The sequence below is a fragment of the Elephantulus edwardii genome, unplaced genomic scaffold (genome assembly GCF_000299155.1).
Source record: "Elephantulus edwardii isolate Elephantulus edwardi_28Jun2011 unplaced genomic scaffold, EleEdw1.0 scaffold00019, whole genome shotgun sequence".
NCBI lineage: Eukaryota > Metazoa > Chordata > Mammalia > Macroscelidea > Macroscelididae > Elephantulus > Elephantulus edwardii.
Window position 1 is genome coordinate 7,319,862 of NW_006399769.1, and position 18,451 is coordinate 7,338,312.

Genomic DNA, 18,451 nt, shown 5'->3' on the forward strand with positions numbered 1-18,451 from the left:
TTGTCCAACTCTCTGATGCATAACAAGTGATTGCAAAGACATGGTCTGTATCAGATGTGGATAGACAAGGATATTTGCTCATGATAGCCAAAGTCTGGAGATATGAGGGAACATCCATATGGACTTCATGGTCACAATAGGCAGAAAGGTAGAGATGAGCTACTGGCCGGTTAACATGAATGAACAAACAAAAAACGTGGTGCACAGATACAGAGGACTATATTATTCAGCTAAAACAAGAAACCAAGTCCGCATATAAGCTACAGTATGAACGAACTTTAAATACATTTTAAACCTGAAACAAGAGGACAGCTATGGTGTGACTCACAGCAAGCAACAGCCACCTGAACAGGCGAATGTGGAGAGACCACAGCCGGCAGACGGGTGCCTCGCGTGCCCTAAGTTCCTGCCTGGATTGATGGAAAACGCTTGGGAAAGGATGGGGTGGTGGGAGTACCACAGAAGGCCAGTTAAAGAGAATTAAAACAGCAAATGCTTTGTTACCACAACAATTGCAAGAAGTAGACTAACAGGTAAATGAGTTATGGTGGAAGGCACACTATGGAGTGATAGTCGACAAGGAAGACAGCGTGAGCTAGGTAAGAACTAAGTTGTTGTTCATTGCCTTCAAGATGGAACTGACTCATAGCTGACCCTCCAGCGGGTTTTCAGAGGCAGTAAATTGTACATGAAGAGACTGTCCATTTTTCTCCCACAGAACAGCTGGTGGATTCAAACTGCCTGCCTTTGGATTGGCAACACAACTCCTTACCACTTTGCCATCAGAGCTCCCTAGGTAAGAGGTATGAGTGCTGTTCGTTTAATGTGAGAGAGAAGAAAAGCAAAACCTGATCACAGGATAACACACAGAGGATGAAAAGGTTTCTGTGCTTAAAGCCAACAGTCACACACCAAGCCTGGGCACTCGCTTTCCCTGGGAGCTGCTCAGATGAGGACCTCCCTTTCCTCTTCCCAAGGTGTCTGGATTTCTCACAGTGATCCCACACTCTTCCGGCCAGTTAAGATGTTTTTATTTCATTTAAAGACTAAGAAGAGCCCTGGGATATGGGTAGCTCAGTCACATGCTGGGGTGCTGGCGCTGGACTTAATGATGCTGATTTTTTCAAACAATTCACCACTTACTTCCTCCTTCCAAGTCACTTTAGAGGTCAAGGGCTTTATTTGGTTACAACAAAGCTTTTCTGGGATAAACTGAACAATAGACAATTACCGGATCAGCGTGGCAAACTGCTGGGTGGCTCCAGGCAGCCGGGGTTCTGAGGCCATGGACGAGGGGAGTTGGCTGGGGTCCTGCGGGCAGGCTGGGCTGTGGAAGGTCACAGGAGGGGCAGGTCACTGGTAGCCCCTTCAGCAAGGTGCTCGCCCCCTCAACACCCAGCCAGCGGCCTTACCTCTCTGCACAGGGGCCACTGCCGAGGTCCTGGGCTCTCCATAGATAGCCATCAAAGGCACGCGCTTTGTCTAGAAACAAGGCTGCCAGTGACTGAGCCTTCTCCCTGGTGGTCGCTTCCTGCTCTTGGCTGCGTCTGTCGATGCTGGTCAAGTCCACTGTAGGCAGAGATGCAGGCTAAAAGCTACCCATCTGTGTATCTGTTTCAAGGTGGGGGACCTTGCGGAGGGAGGATGCTCTAGGAGGTTCCCCCCACCTCCCAAAGTAAACAGGAAGTGAGGATCAGACCCACAATGGCTCCTGACCACAGGGCTACTCACACCCCACCAGGCCTGACCACAGTATGCCAGGCCTGTGGTAACAGGCCAGAGATCAGCCTCCTAGGATCCCCCCACAGTCAGGGGCCATGGCACAGTCCCACCTGGGCTCTGACTTAATGTCTGAGGAAGTGAGGCCTCACCTCTCAGGTCTGTCTATCCTGGTTGGCCAGGGCTCCTGCACTGTTTCACGGGTTTGCTCTGTGACCAATCTGACTGACAGCAATTTGGCTTCCCAAGCAGGCTGCCCAAAGCACAGCAATTGTGGGCTGAAGGGTGCCAGGACCCACCCTGGAGAAGTACAGCACCATGCCCTGTGGGCAAGGGGGAGGAGCCTGGGCGAACCAGCGGACAGCAACTATCCCTTGCATCTGCAGCTCCTATTCCAAGCCTAACTCTCCCTGAGCCTCAGACTTTAACCTCCACAAAGCCCACCCCAAGGCTTCTCTCTCCTCATTTCTCCTGCAGAGCCTGGCTCAGCTGGGCCTTATCTCAAAGCCTCTTTCCTCTTACCACTTCACCACACAGCTCAAGACTCCTAGGAGGAGTCTTTTAAACGGTACCATATTTCTCCCAATGTTCAGGGATGCAGATCAGAAGACTAGATTCAGCCGCAGACATTTAGGGTTCCCTAGGAACAATATCACATGCAGGTAAAACATTGCTGAAGATCATCCAAAACAAAACAGTACAATGAAAGAAGTTCAAGCTGATTTGAGAAAAGGCCATGAAACCAGGTATATCATTGCTGATAGTAGATGGACCCTGACTGAAAGCAGAGAATACCAGAACAATGTCTATTTGGGTTTTAGTGACTAAGCAAAAGGATCTGTGTGGATCCTAACAAACTATGGCTAACACCGAGAAGAATGGGAATCTCAGAACACTTCATTATGCTCACACAAAACCTGTACCTAGACCAAGAAGCAGTTACCGGAGCAGAGCAAAGGAACACTGCATGACTGTAAAGTGTGCATCAGACTTGTATCCTGTTTTTGTACCTATTCAGTCTCTGCAAATCATTTGAGAAGCTGGACTTGAATGAAGGAGACTGTGGGCTCATCATCAGAGGAAGACTCATCTGCTTTATGCAGATAACACTACCAGGCTTCCTGAAAGTGAGGAGGACTTGAAATGCTTACTGTAGAAGGTCAAAGACTATAATCTACAATATGGATTGCTTCTCAACATCAAGAGGCCAAATTCTTTACCACTAAACTGATAAGCAACATCATGACAGATGGAGAAATGATTGAAGTTGTCAGTGATTTCTTCCTACTTGGATCCACAATCCAACACCTTTGGTACCAGCAGTCAGGAGATCAGGAAATGTATTGCACTGGGAAATTCTGCTGTCAGTGACCTTTCCAGATTACTGAAGAGCAATGAGGTCAGTTTGAAGACTAAGGTTCATTTGATTTAGGCCATGGTCTTTCAGAACACTTGCTATGCATCTGAAAGCAGCACAATGAATAAGGCTGACAGAAGAGTCGTCGATGCCTTTGAATTGTGGAGTTGGAGAAGAGTATACTAAAGATCCCACGGACTGCCAAAAGAACAAACACTTATGTCTTAGAGAATGCTCCTTAAAGGCAAGGATGGCAAAGGTTTGTGTCACATACTTGGGGCATATTGCTAGGAGAGGCTATTCCTTGGAGAGAGACACAATGCTTAGAAAGGTGGAGAGCCAGTGAAGGAGAGGAAGAGCCCCAATGGGATGAATTGACACAGTGACTGCAGTTGTGGGTTCAAATGTATCAGCTCTGTTGTTCACAGGGTCACTATGAGCCATACTCCACTTGATGGCACCCAACAACAACAAGGTGAACCTGATTCCAGCCATAATTTTTTTTTCATTTTATTTTTATTATGTGTGTGTGTGTGTGTGTGTGTGTGTGTGTGTGTGTACCGTCAAATCAGATCTGACTGGTACAGGAGGAGATTGTCCCTCCTTCTCCAGCAGAGTATCTGCTGGATTTGAACCACTGTTCTCTGGGATTGCAGTGAAGCTTCTTGCCACTAGGCCACCAGAGCTCGCCTCCAGCCATAATATTTTTGAAGGCTTCATAGTCATGTGAAATTCTGACAGTGAATAAGGAAGACTGAAGAACTTTGTGCCATGGGGATATCAAGTCTCCATCTCTGATTTGAGTTGTGGAATTGGATAAGGGGTACTGAATATCTCATAGACTGACAAAAGAACAAACATGTTTATCTTGGAAGAAATGCAAGCAGGATCCTCCTTTGAGGGAAAGATGTAAAACTTGGCCTTGGATACTTTGGTCATGTTGTCAAGAGGGACTAGTCCTTGGAAAGCGACATCAAGGCTGGGAAGGGTAGTGGGTTGCCGTAAAAAGAGGCAGATGTCCGATGACTAGACTGACAAAGTGGCTGCATCAATGGGCTTGAGCAGGATGGAGACTGTGAGGACACAGAAGATTTGTTGTTCACAGGCTCACTAGGAGTGGGAGCCACTGAAACATCACTTAACAACAAGAGGTGGAGTAAATTATTAACACGCTGGGTTGCGAACCAAATGGTTGGAGGCTTGGGTTCACCCAGAGGGTCTCAAAGAAAGGCTTGGTGATCACATCAGCAAAATTAGCCATTGAAAACTTTAAGGAGTTTGATGGTGACCGCTTAGGGTCAGCAGGAATCAAAGGTATCTTGGCAACAGGTCCTGTTATTGGTAAGATGGGCATTCGACTTCTCTTAAGCTCTGGTGGACTAGTGGTAAGAAGCTGCACTGCAACCCAAAGGCACATGGTTTGAATCCACCGCTTAGGGTCAGCAGGAATCAAAGGTATCTTGGTAACAGGTCCTGTTATTGGTAAGATGGGCATTCGGCTTCTCTTAAGCTCTGGTGGACTAGTGGTAAGAAGCTGCACTGCAACCCCAAAGGCACATGGTTTGAATCCACTAGTTGCTCTGTGGGAGAAGAATAGGCAATCTCTTCCCATGTGATTTACTGCCTCTGGGTTGGTTCTGACTTACTAACACATCACAACTATCTCTGGCTGGAGCTATTACGGATATCTCCCTGGCAGCCAGGCTGGCATATGCACTCTGCCCTCTTATCTCTAGATGTAACAACTGGATTGAAGATGACACGCTGGCAAGACGCGAGGCTGGCACCTGACCCTAAGCAGGGAGGGTGACAGCTGTGAGTTCACCCAGGCTGTGGGTGCAAAGGGTAAGGGCTGAACCATGCTCCTGGGGGAAGGGTGGAAGATGGCCTGGGGTGCTGGTGAGGAGGCAGGAGCAAGCTGGGGTCAGGGCTGCGAAGGTGAGGGATGCCTAGGGCTGGGGGCCAGCTCTGCACCCTCCAGCTGTTGTTTAGTGCTGGCCACATGACAGGTTGTTTAGCACTCTGGGGTCCAATTTTATATATAAAGATGAAGGTGGCCCTGACCTGGCAGGATGTGAACAATATCCGTTGGTGTCTCTGGTCCTCCTGTAAATACTTATTTGTAATATCCTCACTACACCCTGACATCCCAAGAGGCACACTGACTCCTTGACCACTTTGCCCCATGTATGAAGGCCATGGCCAGTGGGTGTGACTCCACTGTGGCCCCTGCCAGACAGACATGCCAACAATAAGCAGAGGTCACAGTGGGTGCCTGGAAGGCAGTGTCCTCCGGGAAGGAGGGACAAGGCTCACGCTGAGGACCGGAGAGGCAAGGAGAGCAGAGCGAGTCACGATCTTTTTTTAAAGATTTGTTATGTGGAATAATATATTGCAGCATTTTCATTAGTCAAATCAAGCTCTCCAAGATTCAGAAGTAAATTTGAAGACAAGCACAGCTCTCACCGTGCAGTCAACCCACAGACCCTGGCCTAGCCTGCAGTGGCCACCATGCTGTTTGCCACAAACTGTGTTTTACAGACTTTTATTGCTAGTACTTAATACTTGATAAACGGTCCCATGACAAATACTCAACTCTGCCCGCTGTCTATCTTAGTGCCCCTTCTCCTGAGCTTGAGTCTGTCCCCGGGGCTTGGGAGACCAACTGGCATGAGCCAATTAGCAAGAGTTCCAGGGACCCAGGTGGAGGTGCCTGTGGTTTTTCTGGGCTCACCATAGAAATCAGCAGGGTTGCTGTAGCGAGGGCAGGGGTGGCCGATCTCCGTGAAATACTGGACCATGTCCTGGGCTGCGCCTAAGTAAATGGTGGTGCCAGACGTCATCAGGAGAACTAGGTCAAAAAGCTGGAAGATGTCCGAGCGGGGCTGGTGGAGGGAGATGAGCACCAGCCTGTTGCCTCTGGCCAGCCTGGCCAAGGTCCTCACCAGGTTGTGGGCCGTGAAGCTGTCCAGCCCCGACGTGGGCTCATCCAGAATCAGGATGCCTTGGCAACAGAGAGGCCTGGTGGGTTGGCAGTACGCTGGCCAGGCCAAGAAAAAAGTGGGCAAAACAGGTCCTTCCTTCCCCGCTGACCCTCTGGCTCTCACCTGGGTTCCACAGGAGCTGCACCCCAATGCTGACTCTCCTTCGCTCGCCACCTGACACTCCACGTAGGTACTCATTACCCACACGCGTGTTGGCACACTGCCGCAGCCGCAGCTCCGCGATCACGTCGTCCACCTGCGGGCAGGAGAAAGCCGATGACCACAGAGGTCACCTACAGGCTTGGAAGGTCCCCACATGACACTAGGTGTCCCAAGTGATTTGCATCAGAGACCTGGCCAATAACTAAGGATGACAGAAGAAGAATCAATGCTTTTGAGCTGTGGTGCATTTTGAAGAAGAGCATTGAACGTACCACGATCCACCAAGAGAACTAGCAGTTCTGTCCTAGAGAGGGTGAAACCAAGCTGCTCCCAGGAGGCAAGGATTTTGAAGCTCTGTCTCACATACTTTGGACATGTTGCCAGGAAGGGCGGTCCTTGGAGAGGGACATCATGCTTGGAAGTGTGGAGGGACAGTGCAAAAGAGGAAGACCCTCAATAAGATGGATTGACAGAGTAACTGGGTTAATGAGGGTAGGTGTATTGGAGACAGTGAAACTGGCTCAGGATAGGACAGAGTTCAGAGGTATTGTACATAGGGTTGTTATGAATCACAGATGACTCAATGGCACATAACAATAACAACTAACCAAAAGGTGGATGGTTTGGGCCCACTCAGAAGTGGGTCTGGTGCTATAGTGCTGCTAACAAAAAAAGGCCAGCGGTTTGAACTTAACACCAGCACCACAGGAGAACTGTGGGCAGTCCCTTTCTCCTAGGATTTACAGCCTCAAAAACCCCATGGAGGGTCGCTGAGAGCTGGGCTCCACAGGACACTTTGTACATAATGTCTTGGAAGAAAGGCTTGATCAACAGCGTCCGTAAATATTACCACCAGGAAACCCTCCCAGAAGCTCTACTTCTTGGCCACAGACGGTTGTTCTGCATCAGAATTGACCAGGCACTGGTAAGGGTTTTTCCTCTTCAAGGCTGCAAATATTTTTATTCAAATAAAAAGCGCAGCTCCTTTTGTCACATTTGGAAGTGAACCAGGCCTGCTCCTGCTGATTCTGTGGATTCTCCACATTGGACACAATGGCATGTATGAGAGATGTGGTCATGTAGAGGAGACTAGATCGTTGGGGGTCCCTGCACTGATGGAGTCTAACAGGCAAACACACAAATCCTTAATTCTGGCAAGTGTGTGTAGGAGGCGCTGTGGGGCGGAGGCGGCTCCCAGAGGCCGTGGGGTCCCCAGGGCATGCAGAAGTGGGGGCAAGACGACAGGGTGTTTTTGGTCACCGAGGTGTAGTTGCTTCGACTCTGCCTGTGGCTGGCTGCTGGGCAGTCAGGGAGGGACGCAGGAGGAGAAAACCACGCCTTCTCAGACCCTGGGGATCACACAGCTCCCGCCCAGGTCATGGGTTTACCCTTTTGTCACGCTCAGCCTGGGAGAAGGTTCTGGGCAGGCGCAGCCGTGCGACGAAGGTCAGGGTCTCGCGGACGGTCAGGTTGGGCAGCAGCTGGTCGTGCTGGCGCACGTGGGCCACACTCTTCCTCACCAGCTCTGGCGTGCTGGGCTGTCCATTGATCCAGATCTGCCCCGACTTGATCTTGCCTCCGTGGCCTCGTCCCGTGATCACATCCAGCAAGGAGGCCCTCCCACAGCCTGCAAAAGCCACGGAGACATCCCTAAGAGCAGAGTATGGTTCAGGCCAGCCTGGAATCAGCCTGGATTCAGGGCCAGGCCTGCCTGGGGCTTCCCTCTGGAGGCCTCCAGGCCTGTTCCCCAGTCAGCAGGAATAACCGTGGAGATGGAGTCCAGGGTTAGTCCTGCCTGGGGCTGACTTCTCCATGGAGGCCTCCAGGCCTGCTCTCCAGTCAGGAGAAGCACCCATGGAAGTGGGTCCCTTGTTGCTGCTCCAGTCCAGCAGTCAGAGAGGCAAGAGGAGGAAACAGCTGACAAGGATGGCCCTCATCACCTCTCACTCCCTCTCTCCCCCAGCAGGGCTGGTGCCAATTGCACTATGAAGCTTAACTATTTTAGTTGGCAAAAATGCCAGCAGTGTCTCATCACTGAACAGTTTGGCTCAGAAGCTGGCTCATGGAAAGATTTCATTTGGAGCATAGGTGAACGCATTTTCAAAACGTACAGCCAAGGAGCTACTTCGAGAAATAAGGGAGGAAGGGTGAAAGGAAATAATGGATGTAGAAATGGCTTTTAAACAGTAGCACCATATACACACATGTTAGGAATTTCCCTACGTCTTTCTTGCTTTCATTTTTTTCAGTGGTGCTTTTTACTTGGAAAAAAAATGATTAAAAATCATTCATTTTCAAATGATGTGTCTGTGGGTTTCAGTCAGCTTGAGAAAGAAAATGCTTGTTTGGATGTCCCTTTCCAAAGCTTTTATTCTGTAAGTTCTGTCAACAATGTGTGTGAGTGTGTGAGAGAGAAGAGCAAAAGTCACAGGAAGCATAACTGAGAAACCATTTTAAGAAAAATTTTCATAATCTGAACCAAGTAAAGCATAAGCCACAAAGATACTGAAGGTGGGGTTAAAAGTTGGGGACTACCCATTGGAATTCCTGCTTTGAACTTTGCTTTCCTCAGTTTTATAGCCACAGCCTTGTAGGTAAAATGATTAGCTGGGAAGACAATGAGGCGGCTCTGCAGAAGTGCCTGATGAGGTCCCAGCTGTCCCCTTCGTGCTCAATTCATGAAGAAAAGATAAGAGTTCATAAAATAAGGGACCAAAAGTTACAAACAAAACTAAAATAGACCTGTGACGGATTCCCTCTCCCCTTTTCATCAACCAGTGGGGCCAGGAGTGGGGAGGGCCTGATGGCTCCTGTTTGCAAATGCTGTTCTAGTTACAAAGTACATTTAGGCTCATTAGTGCATTTGATTTTCGACTACACTAAAGGGGATTTATCTATTAGAAAGCTGAAAATTGAGATCAGGTGTTTAAGGAACTGAGCAATCTCTATCTCTGGACAAGACTAATTAAAAGGTAGAAAGTACTCACCCTTAAAGCTGTGTAAGAAAAAAAACCAAACCAAACAGCCCACCATGTAAGGATGTTACAGCAAGGACATGTTAGTCTGATAATCGATTGGAAAATTCCAATTTTACTTCTGCACTAAAGGCACTTTAGCATCTTTATCTGTCAAAGGAATGTGTACATGTTAGTGTGTATATATTTAAATGTGTTAGTGTGAATGTGTGTATGTAAGTCTATATTTTCTCTGGTGGCCATACCACTAAGGAGCTGCACTGCCAACCTGAAAACATGCCGTTCAAATTCATGGTTGCGAGTTGTGAGAGAAAGACAGATAATCTCCTTTGCAATTTACTCCCACAGACAACCTGCTGCAGAGTTGGCTATGAGTCGGTGCTGATTCGATGGTACAAGATTGCATGACATAAGTGTGGGTCTGTGTGCTAGGGAGTGTGTGTGTTAGTGTGTGACCATGCATGTATACATATGTGTACTGGTTTGTGTGTATGTATGCTGGTTTATGCACGCATTTTAGTGTGTTTGAGGGTGTGAGGGAGTATGTGTGTGCTAGTGTTGGTACGTGACTTTGTGTTTATTCTGTTTGTTGTATGTTATATTATTATTTATTATATGTGTGCTGGTATATGTGTATGCAAGTGTATGTAGGCTCATGTGTAGTGTGTGTGCGCAGGCATGTACATTAGGGTGTGTCAGTGTGTTGGTGTGTGTATGTGTTTGTTGGTGGCAGGAAGACCCCAGAAATATTGAGGACAAGATCGGATGAAAACCATTCATCAGCTGAAAATGCCACATAAAATATAACAAGCCTCTTCTCAAATGCACAGTTGAATTGTGAGAAAGAGAAACTCCCAAGAGCTGCAAGTAGACTTTTAAAAGCCCTGCATAACAAAGTGGCATATGCGTAACAGCACTGAGGTGACCTCTGAATTGGTTTTACCAGAAGACACAGTTTGAAATGACTGCTTGTGAATAAGGAACTACAGTCTTGATGAAGAGACGACACTGAGGGCACTAACAGAGCAGGATCATTGGCAGAAATGCTCTGTGGAAGGATGAACGAGCTGAAAGTGCTGCTTCCAGTCAAAGGGGCAACAGGGAACTTGTCAGTCTTGGGCTGAACTGTGGGTGGGGAAAAGTCTGCCTTGAGAATGCAGAGCCAAGGGCCTGCCTGCTAGGGGTCTGCATTTGGAGTTAAACCATCTGTGTGACCACTACATACAGAAAAGGAAAGGAGTCTCTGGTTAGTAGTGCAAGAAGCTCTGATGGCTTAGTACATAAAAGACTACTAATCAAAAGGTCACTGGGTTGAATCCACCAACCTCACTGCAGGAGAAAAATTAGCAATCTTTTCCCTTTAAGATTTACCTTCTGAAATCCAGTGGAGAGGTACTGAGTGAGGATCCACTCAGGGGCTGCAAGTGTGGTAGTGCACTGAGAAGGCTGGCAAAGGCAATCTTTAACTAGAGTATTTATCAGATAAAAGGGAAAAGTTTTCATTAAAGAGTGTTCCAGCATGAGCATGGAACAATACATGATTTTTTTTTTTTTAAAATTAAACACCAAAACTGTGTATATTTGAAAAAACAAACCAAAGCAATCTAGGCATATTTGAAAAGGAAACAGGTCAAATTTCTAGGAACTAAATTTTATTATAGGGCACGCTGGTGACCTAGTGATAAGAATCTGCCCTAGAGTCCCAAAGGCACTCAGTTTGAATCCAAAATGTAAAATAAGCCATGAGTCAAATGCAAGACCTATGGTGGACAGTGTTTGGTGGAGCTCCCCAGTTAAAACAAGCTTGGAAGCAGGAGTGGCATCTACTTCCGTAATAGCTTGCCTCTAGACACCTTATGAACCTAGAGAAAGGACGAAAGTTATACAGGTCTTTATACAGGCGTTCAGGTCTTTCATTTATAGAGTCACTATGAGTCGCCTACGACTCTACGGTACTTAACAACAACAACTCAGAGGCTTAGACACAACTGAAGAAAGAATGAACTGGACCAGCTGAGGCCCTGAGCCAGCCTGGCAGGCGTGTGTGCCCAGCCCTGGCGCCCCAGCTCCACACTCCTGGTGCTGAGCCCTTCTGGGCCTGGGTGATGGTGAACTATTTCCTGGACCCCAGCACACGCTGGAGTTCCTGGGACCAAATGCTTGCTGCCTTTTATCAGCAGTCCCCAAATCCCTACAACAAACATGTCTTGACAGAAAAGAGTGCACTGGGAGGTTTCCCTCAACCAGAAATTCCTGTCCCAAGGACTCCTGACTAAATCCAACAGGATGCCTCGCTGGGCTGAGCCACTATTTCCTGCCAGTGTTCCTCACTCAGTGTCCATCCTGGAGGACTGTATTGCGGAACCATGGAATCAGATCATGATCAACTTCACCTGGAACATCAACCACGTCTGGCTGATGGTGGTGGAGGAATGCTGTGTTTACTGTGTGAACTCTGATAAAGGCTGTTGGACTGAAATCTGCTGAGAAGCGTGCACCTTCTCAAGCTTGTTTGATGTGTCCAGAGCTGCCCAGGAATTTTGTCTGGCTTGATTTAAAAGCAGCATGGCCCAATGTGAATGAAGGATACTGTGAAACACAATGTATGTGAACGTTGTCAGCAAACCAATATAAAATAAAAGGAAGAAAGAAGGAAGGAAGGAAGGAAGGAAGGAAGGAAGGAAGGAAGGAAGGAAGGAAGGAAGGAAGGAAGGAAGGAAGGAAGAAAAGAGAAGAGAAGAAAAGAAAAGAAAAAGAAATGTGACCAAGACTATGAAAGGTTTGAACACATCTTGGCCAAGCTACAAGGTGAAGCCCCTTCTAAGACACTTGTTGAAACTGCCAATGAAGCCAAAGTCAAGTCCCAGGAGATAGCAGAGACAGCTACAGAGAAGGCCAAGAACCTCGGCAACAAGGCAGCCACTGAGACACTGCAGCATCAATGGCTTGTGTGGCCATCATCGGCCCTGCACAGCCCTTCCACCACCTCTGCCACCACCACCGCCACCAGTGCACAGCAGACAAGCCAGTTCCAAAGCTCTATTTGCAGTGTGCTTTCTTATAAAAAGTCAGCATGTGGCCCTATCCACTTCCTAAGGGATAGGCTGAGGTGAGGGACAAGGGTCTTGCTTGGCTTGTTAGCCCATGCCTGTGCTAGGTCTGCATAGTCCTCCCATTTTTCAGCTGAAACACAAAGAAGTACAGGCTTGCCCAGGTCAGTGTGCAACTGAAGTGGTAAGGAATGCTTCCAGGTGAGCTGTGGGAGGATATAAAGAGTATCATCCTTGAAGAATTCAGAGGGTCATTACAAAGACAGAGAGGAAGAGAAGACCAAGATGGGTGTCAGAAGACTGAATATTGCACTAGAGCTCTGAGAAGCTAAGCTCATGAAGATAAAACAATGTATTATAATCAAATGTGCAAAGAGTTGAAGTTAGAATATCAAAAGGGACAAACTTGCTTGGCATATCTTAGCTGAAGGAACCGAATAACATATTCAAGCCTCAAGTTGCAATACTTATGGGTGCAACAAGGATGGGCAGAATATTGAATGATCCAGGAAACATTAAAAGAAGATGGAAGGAGTATACAGAGTCATAGTACCAAGAAGAACTGGCTAATACAGAAGAATTTAATGAAACAATGTATAATCTAGAGGCAATGGTGATGGAGGAGGAAGTTGAAGTTTCTCTGAAGGAATTGGCAAAAACAAGGCCCAAGAATTGATGGAATACCAATTGACATATTTCAACAAAAAGATGTTACCCTGGACGTGCTCACCAAGTTGTACCAATAAATCTGGAGGACCTGGCCAACTCACGGGAAGAAATTAATATTTATTCAGATTCCAAAAAGAGTTGATCCAACAAAGTATGGAAATTATCAAACAATATCACAAATAACACACACACATACACACACACACACACAATCCTGCTGAAAATTATACCAAAAAATGACTGGAAGAGTACATAGGCAAAGAACTACTGAAAATACAAGCTGGGTTTAGAAGAGGTTGTGGCACTACGAACAACATAGGCAATTCAGATGGATGTTGGCTGAAAAAGTACAACAGAGTACCAGAGGAATGTCTGTGTTTCATTAACTATGCAAAGGCATTTGATTGTGTGTATCACAATTAATTGTGGCTAACCTTCAGAAGAATGAGAATCCCAGAACACCTGATTGTGCCCCTGAAAAATCTATACTTGGACTAGAAGAAAGCAATGGTCAGAACACAGCAAGGAAACACTTCATGGTTAAAAATAAAAAAAGGAGTGTGCCAGGGTTGTGTCCTATCTCCTACATTTTCAATCCATATGTGAAACAGATCATCTGGGAGGCTGGGGTTTATGAGGAGGAAGGTTAGCATCAGGATCAAAGAAAGATTCATCAACTGTATTATGCAGATGACACAACTTTGCTTGCTGAAACTGAGGTTGGCCTGAAGCATTTGCTCCAGCCAAGGTCAAGGACTGAAGTCTTCAATATGGATTGAAGCTCAACTTCAAAAAGGCAAAGGTTCCAACCACGGGGGCATTTGGTAGCACCATGATAGGTGGAGAGGAGACTGAGATTGTTAACAGTTTCAGCTAGCTCTGCTCAGTTCCACGATGAACACTCTTGGCACCAGCAGTTAGGAATTCAAAAAACTAATTACATTGAGAAAATCTGCTGTCAGGGACTTCTCCAGAGTAATGAGAAGCAACAATGTCAGTCTAGAGACTAAGGAGAGCCTGATGCAGGCCATGGTTTTGCAATTACTTCTTAGGCATCAGAGATCTAGACAATGGCTAAGGATGACAGAAGAATCGATGCCTTTGAGTTGTGAGGCTTGAGAAGAGTATTGCATGTTCCATGGACTCCCAAGAGAACAAATAAGTTGTCCCTGGAGAGGATGAAACCAAGTTCTTCCTTATAGGCAAGGATTTTTACAGACTCTGGCCTGTTGCCAGGAGGGACCAGTCCTTGGAGAAAGACATTATACTTGGAAGGATAGAGGGACAGTGTAGGAAAGGAAGACCCCAGATGAGATGGATTGACACAATAACAGGGGTAATGAGGATAGGTGTACCAGAAACAGTGAGACTGGCGCATGATGGAGCAGGGTTCAGAGCTATTATGCATAGGGTGGCTATGAGTTGCAGGTGACTCAACAGCACCAAACAATAACAAGTTCCATGAAGGCAAGGATCTGTTTGCTGTCTGATGAGTTCCAAGTATCTGGAACAATGTTGTGTGTACCGTTGAATCAGAACCGACCCACAGCTGACTATCCAGCAGGTTTTCAGAGGTAGTTATCACGTGGGAGGAGATTGCCCATCTATCTCTCCAACACCAGCTGGTGGATTTAATCCATGTGCCTTTGGGATTGCAGCACAGATTCTTACCACTAGATACTCAGTAAATAACTGTTGAATTCAATTTTTAAAAAGAGAGAGAATTAATTGAACATGAAATTTATAGCATTTACTAAGAATTAGCATAGAGGTAATGAGATTGAAAAATGTATAAGAAAAGTTAAAGCAGTGGTAGGAATCAAAAGGACTAGAATTCAGTGCCGTCAAGTGGATTCTCACAGTTTCTCTCTGTTGAGTCTCTGGGTTTGTATCTCAAACAGGAGGAGAGGAACCAGTTGTATGACACACGAAAGGAACAAATGAATAAAGAACAACTATGTATGAAGAAATAATACTGATTTTTTTTCTAACACTAAAGGAAAATGTGAGTTCTCAGACTCAGGATCTAAAGAAATACAAATAAACACACACTTACATATATAAATGAAATTGCAAAAACAAAATCTTACAATCAAACAGAGAAACAAAAGACACCCCAAAACAGTTATCTACAAAGAAACCAATTAGATCGGTAACAGACTTCTCATTGGAATAATGTTTTCAAAGTGCTGAGCAATATTGAATGTCAGCCTAGAATTGTTGACTCAGCTGAACCATTAGTCAAAAACTAGTAAAATAAAAGCATTTTCAACTAAATAAGAAAGGAATTTACAACCAGCAGATTGTTATATTACCAGTTTTAAGAAGAAAAGAATTGGATGTGGGGAAGATGGTTCATATAACAGAAGAAGAAATCATGAAAGAAAAAGGAAAGGTAAATTTAAGCAAACATTAGTGGTATAAATATGGTTTTAACTAGTGGAGTTACCAAAAAAGCAAAGAGGATATAAACATTCCACACAATCAGAAGACTGTGTTTTGTGAGAAGCGGTCTTTGGATCTTTCCGTGTTTTGCACAGAGATGTCGGTTGGATTTAGATGGCAATGTCCATGTTGAAAAGGGTAAACGCCAGAAATAAAGTAGAGGGAATGATTTCTAAACTAGGAGAGGAACTGAAGGTGACATAAAAGGGGGAGAGGATGCACTGTTCGCTGCATCCCTTTGCAGCTCTGACATTCTAGAATCTTAAATGTGGCCTGTGGCAGTGACTTTGTTGCTGTGAAATTTAAAGAGGCTGAGAAGTGAGAGCTGGAGTGAGGGCTGTGTCTCTCCACTGTCTGACCCTAACCAGGAAGCTGTGAAGGAGCATTTTGCATGAGCGCCCCTGCTGGCTGGAGGAGTCCCCTGAAAATGATGCTCAGCTCAAAATTGCCTCATCCTGGAAAAGAAAGGGTTGTGCCTTATTTCAATGTAGTTGTTGTGTGCTAGCATGTCAGAAACAATCTGTAGCTGACCCACTAGCAGACTTTCAGAGGCAGTAAACCCCATGGGAGGAGATTGCCCACCCTTCTCCGACTGAGCAGCTGGTGGATTTGAGCCAGCCTTTGGGACTGCAACACAGCTTCTTACCACTAGGCCACCAACATCAAGGTTCCCTGAAGACCTGCAACTACAGGCAGACAAGAAGCACACTCATGTTCTTCTTGCACAGAAACAGCAACTACCTGAGGGCTAGTATATGGAGGAGCTTGGATTTGAACCCAGGTCTTGATCCTCACTCTGCTGCATCCCATGAGTCACAGAGCTCTGTAAGAAGCAGCCACTCAACCAAGGGAGCATTCGTCCTCCCAACAGAGAGACAGCATTGCCCCGCGATGTGCTTGCAGTACCTGAACTCCCGATGATGGCCAGCATCTGCCCACTTTTTACTTTGAAGTTTAGATTCTGTATGCTCAGCTCACAAGAGTCCCGGCTTTTGTGTGACATCCAAGGCACCTTTAACTGAGTCAAAGCCTCAAACCAAGGCACCTGGGAGGCCATATTCACCTGTGGGGAAATATCAGAAGGTTCCTCAAAGAGATGATCACAGGTCTTCAGTGATTTCCATCAAGTCCACTGGTGCCCAGCGCCCAGTATATGGCCTCTCTCTACAGGGGACACCCCTTAGCAACGCCAAACAGGCACAACCTCCTCCCTCCATTCCCCACCCCACAGATCCTACCAAACGTGAAGGCTGAGAACCCAGCCTTGCTGAGAACCAGAAGCTCATTTCCAAGTGTGAAAGAAAGGAGAATAGAAAGCAAGTGCAACAGCATAACAAAAACAAAAACACGATCTAAAACAAAATCCTCATTGCATAGTGACCCCAATCTAGTAATTCATTACGAGTGGCCTTCTCTCCAGGGAGCACGGTGCTGACCCAAAGGCAGCACCTCTCTGGCTATTTGGACCCACCAGGGCGGCTCCACAGAAGGATGGCAGTCTCCTCCCCTGCAGTTCACAGCCCCTGGAGGGGCAGCTATGACTCAGTTCCAACTTGATGTTAATGAGCTGAGTTGAATCATTTATTGAGTACTTCTTTTATGTATGTATAAAGCATTATGTCAACTGTTGCATATCCACTATCTTGTTCAATCAAATGCAAATTGGCAACATGTTGTTGTTGTTGTTGTTGTTGTTGTTGTTGTTGTTGTTGTTAGGTACCATCAGTCAACTATGACTCCCAGAGATCCTATGATCAACACATCTAAATCTTGCCTTATCCTGTACCGTCCTCATGATGTCTGAGATTGTTACAGTCACTGTGTTAGTCCATCTTGGTGAAGGTCTTCCTCTCTTTCTCTGACCCTCCACCTTTCCCAACATAAAGTCTTTTTCCAAGCACTGGGCCCTCCTGAAAACATACCTGCAGCAAACATAGGTACTACTATTTCTGTTTGGCGAAGTTCTGTGACCTAATGGGGAAAAAGCTGTGTTGCCAACTCAAAGGCAAGTGGTTTGAATCCAACAGCTTCTCCACAGAAGATGGGCAATCTCCTCCAGGCTGACTTAGAGCCTGTGAAAGTTGGCTGGAGGGTCAGAAATGAGTTGGTTCTGACTAGACAGCATGTAACTGCAACATAATCCCTATTTTATGGTGGGGCTTAGCGTAGTTAAGTAACTTGCTTGAGGTCACACAGAAGTGAAGTGGGAGAGCAGAGGAAGGTTATGTGTGGCTCAGCAGCTTCACCTGAGGCCTCTGAGATTCACCACCCTGCTTCCTGGTTAAATCTGCGCCACCTGTGATTAGCCCTTGGGGAGGAACAGACATCCCAGATCTTCTCAAGCAATTTCTGAGAGCCTTTACAAGACCTGAGATCACTGTGCCCTGGATGCTCTGTTAATTCCAGGGACAGCACATTGTATAACTTAAAAATGGAAGAAAGACTGATGAGATCTAAATAAAGTCTATAGCTTACTAATACTATTGTAAATTTCTTAGTTCATAATAATGTGTTGCATTTGTGCAACATGTTAGCATTAGAGGAAGCAAGAACAGAGATACATAGGCAGTCTGTGTGTTATTTTTGCATCTTCCAAAAGTCTAAAATTATTTTAAAATATAATGTGAAACCCCTATGGGTACATCTTTTTTCATTGTGCTTTGCTTTATTTATTATAAGCACTCTGTACATACCACTTTTTTTTTTTTACCAATGAAGAGTTTGTGACAACTGTTCACCAAACAGACCTATCAGCATCATTCTTTCAATAGCATGTGCTCACATAATACTTTGGTAATTCTCAAGATCTTTCAAATATTGAAAAAATTTTCTTGTACTCTTCCTAAATTACCAGACCTGAAGTCAAACCCATAAACTGCGTTAATTTCAGCTCTAGTGATGCTACAGGACAGAGATTTAGCCCTCAAATCTCCAAGGCTACAAACGTTTACAAAGTCAGAGACAGCTCATCCTCTCATGAGGTGGCTGAGGGGTCCTTTCGTTAGCAGCCAAATGCCTTAACCACAGTGCCACTAGAACATCCTTAATAATGTAAATGGAATTTTCATATGCACTGGGAAACCAAAAACA

The 18,451-nt window shown here is 46.0% G+C and overlaps 1 protein-coding gene across 1 annotated transcript in view; it reads right to left on the reverse strand.

Annotated features, from left to right (window-relative positions):
* The window catches only part of ABCG8 (ATP-binding cassette, sub-family G (WHITE), member 8), a 28,542-nt gene that overhangs the window by 4,802 nt on the left and 5,289 nt on the right, over window positions 1-18,451 (reverse strand). Inside the window, exons 3-8 of the mRNA XM_006882377.1 lie at window positions 16,268-16,424; window positions 7,611-7,849; window positions 6,184-6,316; window positions 5,811-6,080; window positions 1,413-1,569; window positions 1,232-1,327 (exon numbers count right to left, since the gene is read on the reverse strand). Of these exons, the coding sequence (XP_006882439.1) occupies window positions 1,232-1,327; window positions 1,413-1,569; window positions 5,811-6,080; window positions 6,184-6,316; window positions 7,611-7,849; window positions 16,268-16,424 (1,052 nt within the window). The remainder of the gene's footprint in view (window positions 1-1,231; window positions 1,328-1,412; window positions 1,570-5,810; window positions 6,081-6,183; window positions 6,317-7,610; window positions 7,850-16,267; window positions 16,425-18,451) is intronic.